The sequence below is a fragment of the Sciurus vulgaris genome (assembly GCF_902686455.1).
Source record: "Sciurus vulgaris genome assembly, chromosome: 5".
Taxonomy (NCBI): domain Eukaryota; kingdom Metazoa; phylum Chordata; class Mammalia; order Rodentia; family Sciuridae; genus Sciurus; species Sciurus vulgaris.
In genome coordinates, this window is record NC_136465.1 from 173,539,830 (window position 1) to 173,555,104 (window position 15,275).

At 34.5% G+C, this 15,275-nt stretch overlaps 1 protein-coding gene across 1 annotated transcript in view; it reads right to left on the reverse strand.

Annotated features, from left to right (window-relative positions):
* Nucleotides 1–501: 501 nt before the first annotated feature.
* ST13 (ST13 Hsp70 interacting protein) overlaps nt 502–15,275 on the reverse strand; it is a 34,282-nt gene continuing 19,508 nt past the window's right edge. Inside the window, 10 exon segments of the mRNA XM_079140814.1 lie at nt 502–1,949; nt 2,410–2,543; nt 3,824–3,872; nt 5,511–5,627; nt 6,852–6,954; nt 9,319–9,380; nt 9,382–9,430; nt 9,568–9,585; nt 9,587–9,650; nt 12,723–12,789. Coding sequence (XP_078996940.1) covers nt 1,821–1,949; nt 2,410–2,543; nt 3,824–3,872; nt 5,511–5,627; nt 6,852–6,954; nt 9,319–9,380; nt 9,382–9,430; nt 9,568–9,585; nt 9,587–9,650; nt 12,723–12,789 — 792 coding nt within the window. The 3' untranslated portion in view covers nt 502–1,820.

Here is a 15,275-nt window from a genome sequence, read left to right on the forward strand (position 1 = left end):
GAAAACCTTCTTTTCCTTCTTATAGCATCATTAGCAGAAAAAAAGAACTTTTCAGGTTTTGAAATTAAGAAAATGAAGACTATTTGTTATATTTGTGGAACTTAAAAAGTCTAAAAGCACAAGACACATTTTCAGAAGAGCGATTTACTTTTACCCATTTATGGTAATATTCGTAATATTTGAGTACAGTTAGGTCATGTATAATTAAAGTCAATCAAATAAGGAATCCAAGAAGAAAATGTTCTTGAGTTAAGCACAGCACACATGAGATTTTTGAGAACACACATGAACAAAAAGAACACTGGCAAGCCCAAATCTAAGTATAAATGGTGTGTCTTTTTCAAGGATTTCAAAAGCATGCTCTATTAGCATACGACTTTTTCTCATTTTTATAACGGATGCATTTCTGTCTACTCACATACAGCAAAGGGTTAGAACCTGTATAAATATATGATATCAGAAATATGCTACTTTATAAATGTATTTCAAGGAATTTTACCATTTCCTTTATCTTTGCAGGGACAAGAGGGAAAGAAACGTGGGGGCATGGTTGTCGTATTTAAGGAAGAGCTGAATACAATAATGACTCTTCATGGTGCCAGCAACTCCATAATGCATAACCATGGCTCTCATCTATTTTATAATTCATGTTAGATCAAACAGTTAGTTCCTTGTATGGTTATCAATTAACAAACCATTTACTCTTCAAAGTACAAAGATCAATAGGTGTAGAACACGAAACACTAAAAGGAATTCCCTCCTTCCAATGTTTTTTAATATTACAAAATTTCACCAGTGGAAGTCTAATAACATTTAAATAAGCAATCTCATGGCTAAGAAAGAATGGGTATTATTATTATGGGTATTATTCCACAGTTAGGATATGTATTACATTTTAAATTAAGCCCAGCATTAAATATGCTTGCACAATTATGCTATAAATGATGATAGCAATGATGATGCTAGAGAGAAAAGATTATCTTTAGTTCAAGAAGGGGGGATACAACAAGCAGAAAGCAGACACAGTTGGTCATTTTCTGATGAGGAAAGGTAAATTTTAAACATAGAAATATAAAAAGAAAACTACTCCCTTATTTCCCCATGGTGGAAATAATATGAAACATTTATTTGAAATATTGAACAACAACAGAGCTAAGTAATCCAACTCTACTGCGGCATAACAAAAAAACCATCCCTCAACACAGTTTAAGATTTAAATGCAACCTGCATAAAGGTGCATGTCATATAAAATAGTAAGACTGCTGCTGCCTTACCAAATACTTCCAGTCCCTACCCAGGTTTAGAGTGAAATACTGGTGGTCCCAATAGTTTTATTGAAATAAATCACTTAAAAAATATTTTAAAAGAAATCAAAACGCCTCAGTAACCATATATTCAACTGAAATTTTATCTATGTAAATGAGATTTATTTACTTCCCACTAGTAAGTATTTCACTCACACTAGGGCTATGTATTTTCCATACTTAGTATCTGCCTTGCCCAATATCAAAGAAAAAATTCAAAATGATTAGTAAAGAAAAATGTAGGAAATAACACCCCCTTTTGTTTTAAATATTTTTAAGGTTTAAAAAGTGTTTAAAGTTTGTAATTCCTAGTAGGAAAACATTATCTGAATGAATACCCTAATGGCAAACCATTGTAAAATGCTTCAATTGCATTTGCTGCAGAGGGGTAAGGATTATCTTCAAAGCACCCCAGCTCTCCTGATGAGGTCAGAGGTACACTGGTTTGTATTATTGCGACATCCATTAAATGATCTAGGTTGCTTTTCCTTCAGCAAGGGTTTTGTCAGGTGGGCATTATGCTTGACCTCCAAATTTGGCTGACAATTTACTGATAAGATTCATAACCTTCGGGTTGCTTTGATATTTTGACATATTTGCTGGGTTCTGGGCCACATCCTGGAAAGCCACCATAACTTCTGGATCCTGCAAAGAAAGGGTTTGGTTTATTTATTTATGTATGTATGCAGGTACATATGTATTTAATAAGTGTCCTATTTTATCAGCAACTTTAGTATCTTAAATCTCATCTACTTATTAGACCTATAATTCTGCCATGGTCAAATTAATTGTGGATAAGTCCCTGAAATAAAATATTAACGTGCAACCTCCTCTAAGTCAAGCTCAACCATGTTGAGCTTAAAAAAAAAAAAAACAAAAAAAAAAACCCACCCAACTTTAAGGGAAAAAGAAGACATGCTATTAATTGTCAACTACTACAAAGTATTTCCTATAACCAATTCTTAAAAACATACTCACTTCAAATGTCCAACTACAAAATTAGCTCTTTGCTAACTAAGATAAATGGCTAAGAGTAACCTTATCACCACACAGAATTAAAGAAATGCCTCAATGATTAAAGTCCAATTTTCCTCTTAAGTCTTACCTGCATGGCTGCAAGAACCTCTGGATCACTAAGAATTTCATTGAGCCCAGGCATCCCTGCCATTCCAGGCATGCCCCCTCCCATTCCAGGCATTCCTCCAGGAAAATTACCAGGCATTCCCCCAGGAAAGCCACCTGTAAGAATAAAGCAAATAATTTTACAGACACCAAGTATACTACCAACAAGTCTTAAAAAAAACTTTCAACTGAAAAATAACACAAAAGTATGCATATAAAAACCAAGGTTACCACTAAACACAAAGCAATGTCAACATTCTAATCTGAACAAGACATAAATTGCAACTTCTAATTTTCTCTTAAACTTAAAGCTGAAGTTAGGTGTGGTGACTCCAAGACTTTGAGAACTTAGCTCTTACCCATAAAAAAATTAAAGGTCGAAGGCTTGTCAAATTTAGAAAATAAAATGCATGTAACAAAATTATATCTTATAATAGTTCACATCAGCAGTCATTTTCCCTTTGTTCTCAACTTCGGTAATCTTCTAAGATGAAGGTACATGACATTAAATAATGACCTAAAACTGAATTTTTAAAAAATTGTTTTTAAAATTTGTTGAGCACACCACCTTTCAAAATTAAAGATTTTATTTTCTAGCGGTGAACCAAATAACTAAGTTCCAGTCAGTGCTACACTGATTATAGACAGACTTTACAAATCTTTCCTAAAATAAAACTAGTTAACATAAAACGGTTTTAAAATAAAAAATTTCCAAGTATCCACCTGGTCTTTAAATAAATTTCATACCACCTCATGCAGGAAGCATTTGATAATTACTTTGTAAGCATCATTTCTCACTCTTTTATCTGCATTTTTGGTCTTTGGGTATCATTCAAAACTTTGCCTTGTTTCTGATCATATAAAATTTGCAAGAAAAAGAAGAGTTTGTTATTTTTATGGCAGTACCCAGGACTGACTACCCCAACTCGTTACTTTATTTTCAGACAAGGTCTTGGTAAGTTGTACAGGCTAGCCTAAAATTGTGTTCACCTGCCTCAGCCTTCCCAGTAGCTAGGATTACAAGTGTGTACCACCGTACCCAGCTCAAATATTTCTGTGCCAAATAATTCCACAGTGTTTTTACTAGTATCCTCATGAGTACTACTGTATAATAACACAGTACTACTGTATAACAAAATCCCATTATGGCAATTTAAAAATATTTAATTATGTCATGATAAATTAATAAAGTATAATACTCGAAGTCCAATATATGCTAGTCATTTTTAAAAAGTATACTACTCAAACTGTGAGGAAATACACTATTTCTAATGTAAAAATTTTAAATATATTTAGCACATGTCAATCTCATTCTACACACACACACACTGAACACTCCAAATCAGAACATGTCTCAATTATTTACAGTATTAGTTTCAATTTTTCTCCAAATATACCTGGAAAAGAACCAAACTGAGCTCCTGCTTGTCGTCTGGCTTCTTCCTCCTTCAAATACAAAAAGGAAATAAATATATAACAGGAGTAGGGAGTATACAGCCTGCCCCAACATTATTAATACATGTAAATTTCCCACACAAAAAAATTATAAAATAAGCCATTAGCAGATTTAAAAAAACTGACAAATTTAAATGGCAATACTGGATTTAAAGGATACACTCCATCCCTCTTTTAAAACAAATTTTCCAACTCAATTATCATTAAGCATCATTATATTATTATTCTGTGGTACTGAGTATTGAACCCAGAGTCGCACTTGCAAGGCAAGTTGATTATTATTTTTGTAATGATTTTAATAGAATGTTTTACTTCTCTGAAAAACAACCCAGAAAAGCAATTGCTTATAAAAACTACAAATTCTTAACTGTTTTTAAAACTCCCAGATAAAAGGTATGACTAGATCAGTAAGATTGCCACAACACTTGTTTCCCAAGTCCACTTTCTTCATATTCTTCCTACAAAATTGATCACTACAAATAGATGTTTATGGCTATGTCATTTTATAAAGACAAAATGAAAAGATACATAAATTTTCCCTTATACCAGGTTAAAAAAAAAAAAAAATCAGATATAAGAATGTGAAAATTACGTTTAAAGATTATGTACTATGAGACTAAAAATCAATCATTACCTTAATATTAAATGACAAAAAATTAGGATTGTATTATGTAATTACACTATATAGCTTTATATCCTTTCATTCAACAATATCATAAGTGAAAATTGACAGAACCAATACAAAAGCTACAGAAAAAAATGATCCCACACACCCCCCAACCCAGGAGAAACCTAAAGAAAAGCTCAATAATACTGTGGATAAATTATGATTTTTCTTTTTTCGAAAACTTCCATGGCTTTATAACCTAAAATAAACAATCACCCCTGGCCCTGCCCCAGTTATTAACTCAATGTCGAACCGGATGAATCATGTAATAAGAAACAAGGGCAAGCACGTTCAAACAAACGAAACAAAAATATTGCCAAATTTTAATCATTTGATCATGAAAAATTTCTGACTTAAAAATTGGGGATGAGGGCTGGGGCTATATCTCAGTGGTCCAGTGCCTGCCTCACACATATGAGGCACTGGATTCATTCCTCAGCATCACATAAAAATGTACTGTATCCATTTACAACTTAAAAAAAAAAATTTGGGGATAGGGAGTTAAGCAAGGAGCGCTGGGTGTAGTACTCAGGCCCAGTGCATGACAGATAAGTGATCTACCACTGAGCTATACCTCCAGCCTAAAATTTTTGATTTTAGAAAAACATAAAAAAGAACACAACCTGGTGAAATACAAGCTAACTTAAAATTTCTTTTTTGATCTTTTTTTAAAATTTATTTTTATTGTAAACAAATGGGATACATCTTGTTTCTCTGTACATGAAGTAGAGGCATACCATTTGTATAATCATATATTTACCGAGGGTAACAGTTTTTTAACTTAAAATTTTTAAATATTCCCATGCATTGGACACAATGAAAGGAAAGGAGACTCCTTATTAAGTAATACCACTTCTATAGAACTGCAGCCAGCATCAAATAAAGTGGCTAGGAGTTAAAATGGTATCTCAAAATTCTGATCTACAGTATCTTCTGCTCAGGTTTAGCTATAAAAACTTTACCCTCTGGGCTCTCTCGTGCTCTTCTCGAGCCTTCTTAACCCTTTCTATTCTTTCTTTGATCTCTCGCTCTTCCCGTTTTCGCTCATATTTTCTCCGATGTTCAGCAATTTTCTGGGCCTAGAAATAAAAAGCCATAGGTAAATAAGTGTGCTCCAAATTTTGGCTAAGGGCAACACAGATTTGTTATTTTTCACTGTGGAGAGTTGTTTAATTCAATAGGTAGTTCACAAAAATGACACATTTACCTTATAGGAAAAGAGAACAAATTCAAGCTTTAACAAGACCAACCTCAACTGTACAAGACACTATGAAATTGAGGAGTCTGGAATGTATGATTAGAGAAAAATGTAATAATCTCAAACAATTAAATGATTATGCTCAAGGACAACAAATGGATTCAAATGTTAGAACTGTTCTTGCTTGATAATTTCTAACAGGTACACAGTGCTCAAAAGTTACACCTCAGTTAAGTAGAAAAATGTCTGTCATGGGAAAGCAAACACTGAAAACTCAAACCACAAGCGGGCCAATCTGTAAGTTTTTTCATTTATAAAATGGGGGAGGGGCCCAAAAACATTTAGTCTTGGGGCCAGGGATATAACTCAGTAGTAGAGCATATGCTTAATTAGGTCCTGGATTTGATTCCCAACACCATGAAAAAGGGAAAAAAAAAATTTTTTTAAGTCTTCCATCTCATCAAATTGCTTTGAGGATTAAGAAAAAAGAAAATCAAATGAAGTTTGGTTCTAGGTAAGTCAAATTCAATAAAACCTCTATTATCTTAAAACCTTTGGGAGTAAATTCTTAGAAGTGTACTTTCTTACAAAGTTGATAAGATATACCACATAAAATACATTAAATTTAACTAACAATTTTAAATAAGATAAAACTAACAATGTTTTTAGATTTTGGACTCAATATTCTTATTTAATAAAGGTGAAATTTTTCTTAACATCAACAACGACCTTCCTGCTTTGTTAAAGTGGCTATATACACCTATGATTATGTAAGGACAGATCAGACGTGATCCCAGGTCTCACACGTAGGCTTTCTATTTCTTGTCTCATTGTAAACTTGCTTTTTTTCCATTTCTGATTTTCCGGTTTTAATTCTATTGGTATTACAAACATGTTAATAGAGCTTATTCTAACAACGATGAGGAATGAAAAGCATTAAAACCTAATGAGATTTCCAGAGTTAAGTACGAACTTCAATGATTACAGATTATAACTTCCAAACATTTCTGTGCATCTATTTTTCAGGTAAATTATGGCTGCCTGGCCTAAGTACTACAGGCACAGAGTCTTACAGTAATAACTTTCCCTTTCTACTTTAACATACCCTTGGTTGAACTTCTTTCAGCATTGCACTAGCATCATCATCATAATCCAGTTTACAGGCAAGGGCAAGATCATGGGCTGCTTCTTCCCAGTGGCCCAGAAGTCTGAAATAAGTTTAAACTCATTACAAAGAACCTTTTATACATATTTGCTCTATATAGCACAGTATCTGTCTTCCTTATAGGAAAGGGATTTTCCTATAGAAGGCTTACGTTTTATTAATTTTCATCACCCAATTCAATAGTTTCACAGTTGTGTTAACTCCATAAATGTTTAGAGTTTAAAGTTCCTCCATGATAACTGTGAAGCTGCTCTATTAAAAAAAAAAGTTTAAAAACTAAATAAAAAATTAACTTCTTAATTCAGAATCACAAAGACATTTAAAAAAGTATGTAGAACAGAATCTTTCAACACATCAGAGGATTAACTTGATATATATTACTTAGCATGCTACCTTCTAGATGAAAATAAAAGGCACAACCATGAGTGTCTGCTTAAAACGATAAAACTGAAATAAGGTTGGTAAGGGTAGTTAAGAATGGGATGCAGGGGTTAGCAATGGAAATGAATGTCCTCTGGGTATAAATTTTAACAGACTTGGTTGGTTGGTTGTTTTGGGTACTGGGGATTTAACCCAGGGTCCTGTACTGCCTAGCTCTTTTTATTTTGAGACGAGTCTCACCAAATTGTCCAGGTAGCCCTCAAACTTGTGATTCTCCTGCTTCAGCCTCCCAAAACTGGTGGGATTACAGGAGTACAACACCATATCCAGCTAAGCCAGTTTTGACTCTTTGAACATGTAAATATTTTAAAGACTAAAATAAAACAAAGCCAGGTGCACTAGTGCACACCTGTGATCCCAACTCTTGGGAAACTCAGGCAGGAGGATCACAAGTTCAAGGCTAACCTAGGCAACTTATCAAGACCCTGTCTCACAATAAGATAAAAAAAATATAACACTAATTTTATAAAAAAGGTTGGGGATGTAGCTCAGCGGTAGAGGTGCTTGCCTGCATGTGGAAAACCTTTGGTAAGTCTCTATGGTACTACAAATCAATCAACCAGATTAGAAATAAAGCAAATTCTAAACCCGAATACAAACAGAAAAAGCTACGTGTGTATCATACTGAAAACACAGAAAAAATGAATTCAAGTAACTAACAGTTATTAGGGACTACTTATTTTAAGTAAGATGTATTTGAAGGATAAAGGAGGAACTACCAAAAATATTTTCAAACTTAACTTACAGGGTATATTGTTTTTAAGGCATATTATAAAACAATTTTACTTTAAATTATAAAATTACATCAATAAATATATATTAGGTACAAAAATTTTCAGTGTGGAGAAAAATGTCAAAAAACAAAATAAAAGGCAAAGGAAAACATTTAATGTTGAATTTTAAATGAACCTATCAGCAAAGAGGAATTTCATGAATTTTTCATTAGTTCCTAATTATGTTCTGTGAAATGCAGTTAATAACATACCAAAAGCAAGAATACTATTGCCTGAAACCATTCTACTAAAATGAACCATGATTTCTTGGAGAATGACTGATTCCAAGTCTGCAACAAGCAAAGTTCAAATCCATGTTATCTTGTACCAGAAATCAAATAAAAAGCATGAAGACTAGTGGGATTTCAAAAAGATCAACTGTAATGTATGAGCTTTTCCAAAACCAATCAATCTAACTGGTTCATTTCAACTTTTTACTTTTCTCTTTGACCTGTCTTCATAAAAATCACTAGAAGCCAGGAGCAGTGGTGCATGCCCATAATAATCCCAGCTACTCGGAGGCTTGAGGTAGGAGGATTAAAGTTTAGGGCAGCCTGAGCAATTTGCGCAAGGCCCTATCTCAAAATAAAAAACAAGATGGACTGGGGATGCAACAAAGTTATCACAAGAACATTCACCTCCATCTCCATCCATATTGAGGTACAGCAGCTTTTCAATCCAGTAAGATGCAAATTACATCCCCAAGACACAAATACTCATTTAACGTAGAATTACATTTTGCTACCACTAATTGTGAGTAGTAATCCAGGGTAATTCACCTTTTTATTTCCCTAACTTTTCAGGGGGCCTAAGTGAATAAAGTAGTTTCAGGCTAATATATAATATAGTCTTTCTTTCAGAATATAGAAGCTGCTAAGTTAAGTTGCAAAGTCTGAAATAGAAAATATGTATAAAGGACACAAAAAGTCACTCTTTTCCTGGAATCAATTTGAGAAAAAAGTCCAAACTTTATATGAGCCTATGTGGTCAATAATTATTAACAGTAGTTTTCTTTGAATGGAAGGAGTGAAAAAATATTTTATTTGCATTTGTTCTTTACTATATTCTCTTAATTCTTCATATTGAGCTCATTTTTACTTGGAAATTGAAGCACTTACACATTTTTTAAACAAAACACGTTAAACACAACTTTTTAATTTAGGAGTTCTGAAAATAATTATTCCATTATTTACCTGTGTGCTTTCCCCTCGCCACTTATAGGCTGAGCTGAATCAGGATTTATTTCAATGGCTCTGGTCACAGTCTCGAATGGCAGCATTTGGCTTCTGTAACTTGATAAAGACACTAAAAAATAAAGAGTGGTATTAAAAAAAAATTCATTTCAAACAATAAGACTTTTGGCATCACCACAGGAGCAATTCTATTTAAACATACAAGAAGAAATTATTCACTAAGGGGTGCTTTACTATTTCATATTCCACCTGGCTCTCTGGCATACAGATGGCCAAGAGAGGATTTAGCTTGATAGCATCTGTGAACAAGTCAATGGCTTTCTGTAGCTCACCTAAAGAAAAATAAAAGTTGAGAAATATTCAGAAGATAAAAATATTTTTAAAAGACTAGTGTTGGGGGGAAAGGAGCACTTCCTACCAACTGTGAGGCCCTACATTCAAACCCCAGATCCACAAAATACAATAAATATACACATACATAAATGACTATAGTGTCTATATTATATAAAAAACTGGCTGTTGAAAGCAAACTTTACCATACCTCTATGGTAACTCATTCAATACTGAAAATATGAGAATATACAAGAATGTAAGACCCCCAACAAAGAGTAGAATGCCACATTCTTAAATAATTCTTAAATAAGACCCTTAATTTTTTAATTACAAAAGGCAGATGGATAATATCAATTTTAAGGATAAAGCTAATTTTTTTCATTAATTTAATTTTCTTTTGTTAAATTAAAAGGATAAAACCAGATTGAAAGAGGAAAAGTGTCCAAACTGACTTCAAAGCATTGGAAGTATAGCTCAGTGTAGAACTGGCCTAGCATGTTCAAGATCCTGCATTCAATTAACAGCACCACAAAAAAAAAAAAAAAAAAAAACAACAACAAAGTATTTGAATTCAATTGAATTCAGATACAGGTACAAAAATTCAAGATAACCAGAACTCATACAAGACCATAATTCACATTTTAAATTATTCACTGGATTCCATTTTCATAGTTAGCTTCTTTATAATCTCTTCAGTGAGCTATTCAACAAATAAAACTATACCACAGAATTAGAACAGTTCTCTGCACAAGTCTAACTCTTGGGGAGGCAAGATAATTTAAAACAAATGTCACAATTCACTGAGAACAGTATTACAGTTAGTGAATGTATAAAGAACTTTAACAGAACTCATAAAAACAACAGAAACTTTCAATCATATTTTTATTACTACATTTATCTATGACAGGTATTGTATCTGAAAATCTAGTATACAACTCAGACCTACCAAGTTCAAAAGTGAGCTCTTACTTTCTATTCCAACTCCAAATCTACTCCCAATCCCTATTTTCCCAAGCATAAATGGCTCATCTAGTTCAGGACTTGATAAACTTCCTGGAAGGGCCATATGATATTATTTTATACTTTGCAGACCAATAGATCTGTTATAACTACTCAAAAATGACGATGCATTAGGAAGGCAATCACTGCTAAGTACCAGACCTGGATTCAAATCAGGGAATTCTGGTGTATGGTAGTCTTTTACAATACCAGCCTCTTCAAATCAAGTATCTTGCCATTGTGAGGTATGAACTCAAAATGCTTGAATCAGAATTCGAGTGTTCAGCATTTAGAATATACTATAAACTGCACAAAAACTAAAAGAACTGGGTCAATTTATACGACAGGGAGCATGGAAATAAAATGAAAACGTGACTTATTAGGCAGTGCTTCATTTTCATTGTTAAAAACTGCTGAGACAAATATGGAAAGAAAAAAAAAGGCAACTGATCAAACGAATGACAACAATAAACATATTAGGTGACAGTATGGCAAAGATCCTGGGTAAATCACAACTTCTGAGTCCCCCAGGTTTTACTCTGTAAAACAGGTGAGTATGAGGTTTAAATGAAATAATATACACAAAACAAAATAAAAGTTTCAGGCATGCAGGGTATTAACTGTTAAGTAGAAATCCCAGGTGGCAGGGAAAATTAAGATTATCATGGAACAGAAATGGTTAGGAAAGCACTGTTTAGGAACAACCGATGGGTATGGATTAAAGGTTGAAACAGGTAGTAGTAAAGCACATGTAAACGGAGACAGGTCTGACTAGAATGGAAAATTAATATTCAAAGAGGAGAAAACAAAATCAGGGAGGTAAAATATGGAATCTGATTCTATCTATTGATAGGCTATCACAAATCTTTAATACATACATAAGAAAAGTCACAGGTAACAAGCAGAAGAATAATATAATAGAAAGCAATTCTTAAGAATAACCTAGGGGCTGTGAACAGAAAGCAGTAAAGAAAACAATATTTCAGGTGGACAAACTTAACGCAGCCGCTGTACAAATTCTATGAGCATATACAGGAATCTACACCACAACCAGTGACAGGATTATTCTACCCAAAACAAAAACAATAAATAAGTTAAAAACCTGAATATATCTGCAAACTTGGAACAATATTGCACTCATTCTAAAAAATAAATAAAATTTTACTCATTATTTTAAATTTGCATGAAGTTCAAAATTCAAATGTACATCAGCACTGTAAGAGCATCTATTAACTACAACCTTGGGACACTCTATCACTCTTACAAAGAGGTTTCTATGACATATTACTGATAGTAGCCAGGCACAGTGGTGCACACCTGTAGTCCCAGAAATTCAGGAGACTGAAACAGGAGGACTGCAAGTTCAAGGTCAGTCTCAGCAATCTAGGTACCCTAAGAAACTTAGACTCTATTTGAAAATTAAAAAATAAAAAGGGCTGAGGATATAGCACAGTGATAGAACACCTGAGTTTTACTGGGTTCAATCAGCAGTATACAGGGGGAAAAAAACAAACACACACATGAATGCGGATATTTTAAAAAGTATATTTATATATAATATATAGCATTCACAGTACCCGAGTTGGTACTGACTTACTCTTACAAATTATACCTGATTGAGCATCACACTAAATACTATCAACCCTCTTTCATTTTGAGAGGAATTTTTCAAATGTGCAAGGATTTAAAACAAGTCATACACCTATGAACATCTACCAAGGGTGCTACTATATGAAATGATAAAGTGGTAAGGGTTTACCACTACTTTTTTTTTTTTGGGGGGGGGGGGGGGGGCGTCGGGGGAGACAGGGGTTCTTTCCTTTTTTAAAGCTTCTCATAAAATAAACACATGATACCCTCAAGAAAGCAGAGGCTGTGGCATACAATCAGGATGTGTCATGCTTCCAAGCACCATCTCTGACACTGAGTGTTTCTAGCATCTATCAATGAAGAAGGGTTGGATCTTCTCCAGTATAATAAATGTAAGTTCCCTTCAACTTTTCCACTATTTACAGTATGCAGTAGAAAATTCACACTTATTACAAAATATAGCAAGACTAAAAAGCACTTACCATCATTCAGGGCTTCAATGGCAGCCCCTTTCTTTTCATTTGCTTGATCCATCATCTCCTCGGTTATCTGAGGAAATGAAATGTTATCTTAGAAGTAGTAGAAGGAAAGCAAAAGGAGGAATCAAAATTTTTGGGAGATCTAAGATGGCGGACAGAGGGAGGCTGCATTCCTTGTCGCTCCTAACTCCGGTTTCAAGCAGAGGATATCTGTTTTTGCCGTTTACCCCTTTTGTCTGCTGTGACGACCTGCAGTCTGCCAGCATATCGACACCTTTTTTGAGTGCAGATTACTCACTGTCAGGTGCCTATAATCCACCATTTGCCTGCCTCTCACCTGTCCGTCGCCTGCCTTACACCTATCCATCATCCAACTCATGAAGTTCACCTCCCGATTGCCCTACAAGAGTCAGCAAACTGATCGCGGACCAACAGTGGAGCACCAGCTGCCTGCTGTTGCCTGGAAGTTCTCTGTCAAGTACCTGCCACCATTTTGAGACAACAGCCAGGCCCAGGAGGAACCCTGGCCAGACTGACTGAGCCCCGTCTCCAGGATCCTCCTGCAACCACACCAAACACACCCGACCTCCAGGACCTCCAGCTGACCACGGCCACACCCTGACCTGCAGCTCCCCATTTGCCAACACATTTGGAAGCCAGAGCGGCCATCTTGAATAATCCTGGAAGGCGGAGCTCAGATCTTTAGGTGGAGCAAATCCCATTCTGAGACCCCTGCTGGAAACTAGAAGCTCATTGTCAGGTACCTCTCATGCATCAGGCTATTGAACACTGGGAGGTTTCATTACTATATGACTTTTATACTGTAGATTTTGTTGTTTCTCCTTATTGAAAAAATTTAAGTTTTTATTTCTTTACTTTTCTTGCTTTCTTTTCCTTTTGTTTACCTATTCCCTCAGAGTCTCTTTCTCCCTTTTCCCATGCTAACAACCAACATCTTTGATTACACTCTCACCCTTTCTATTATGTAGAACTTCTGTATATTCTTTTCTTATTCCATTAACAGCCACATTCTACATCCCTCTGCATCCTCTTTGTCCTCCATTAGAAGCTGCAGACCTTATTGCAAATCTGTTTGTTTTACTGAAGATAATAATTGAACTCATTCTGTTTATTATGACAATTTTGTTATTGTCCTCATAGGGGCTAGTTGGTCTAGGATTGCATAGTGTCTGAATTGGGCACTGCTAATATTGATCTCCCCTTAAAGAAAGGGTTTTGGGGGCTGGGGATATAGCTCAATTGGTAGAGTGCTTGCCTCACAAGCACAAGGCCCTGGGTTCAAATCCCTAGCACCGCAAAAAAAAAAAAAAAAAAAAAAAAAAAGAAAGAAAGGGTTTTGGAGACCTATAGGGCCACTATAAGCCTATAGGGGGAAATCTGCAATACCCCAGATCTGCACTGCTAGAGAGGAAGATATATGAACAACATGAAAAAACAAGGAAAGAAAATGATCCAAACAAATCTAGATCCTATAATAATAGAATCCAATGACAGTATGTCATAAGAAATGTCAGAAAAGGACTAGATTATATATGATTAAGATGATTCCCAAAGCAAAGGATAAGATAATAGAGCAAATGTAGGCAATGAATGATAATACCAATAAGCTGAAAGAGCAACTGCAGGAAGCAAAAGATCATTTCAACAAAGAAATAGAGATTCTCAAAAAAAAAAAAAAAAAAAAAAAAAAACACAAATGGAAATCGTTGAAATGAAGGAAACAATAAACCAAACCAAATAAACTCAATGGAAAGCATCACCAACAGACTAGACCACTTGGAAGACAGAACCTCAGACATGAAGACAAAATATTTAATCTTGAAAATAAAGTCGCCCAAACAGAGAAGATGGTAACAAATCATGAACAGTATCTCCAGGAACTATGGGACACCATGCAAAGACCAAATTTAAGAATTACTGGGATTGAGGAAGACACAGAGATACAAACCAAAGGAATGAACAACCTAGTCAATGAAATAATATCAGAAAATTTTCCAAACCTGAAGAATGAAATGGAAAATCGTAAATAAAAGAGGCTTACAGAACACCAAATGCACAGAATCACAACAGATCCACACCAAGGCACATTATAATGAAAATGCCTAACATTCAAAATAAAGATAGGATTTTGAAGGCTGTAAGTAAAAAGTCTCAGATTACATATAGGGGGAGACCAATACAGATAGCAGCCAACTTCTCCATCCAGACTCTAAAAGCTAGAAGGGCCTGGACCAACATATTTCAAGCTCTGAAAGTACATGGTTGCCAACCAAGAATCTAATACCCAGCAAAACTAACCTTCAGATTTGAAGATGAAGTAAAATCCTTCCATGATAAACAAAAGTTAAAAGAATTTACAAATAGAAAGCCTGTGCTACAGAATGTTCTCAACAAAATATTCCATGAGGAAAAAAAAAAAAAAAAAAAAAAAAAAAAATTCCATGAGGAGGAAATGAAAAACAACAATGGAGGTCAGCATAGGGAGGAACTACCTGAGAGAAAAACCACTCAAAAGAGAAACCAAGCCAACTTAAA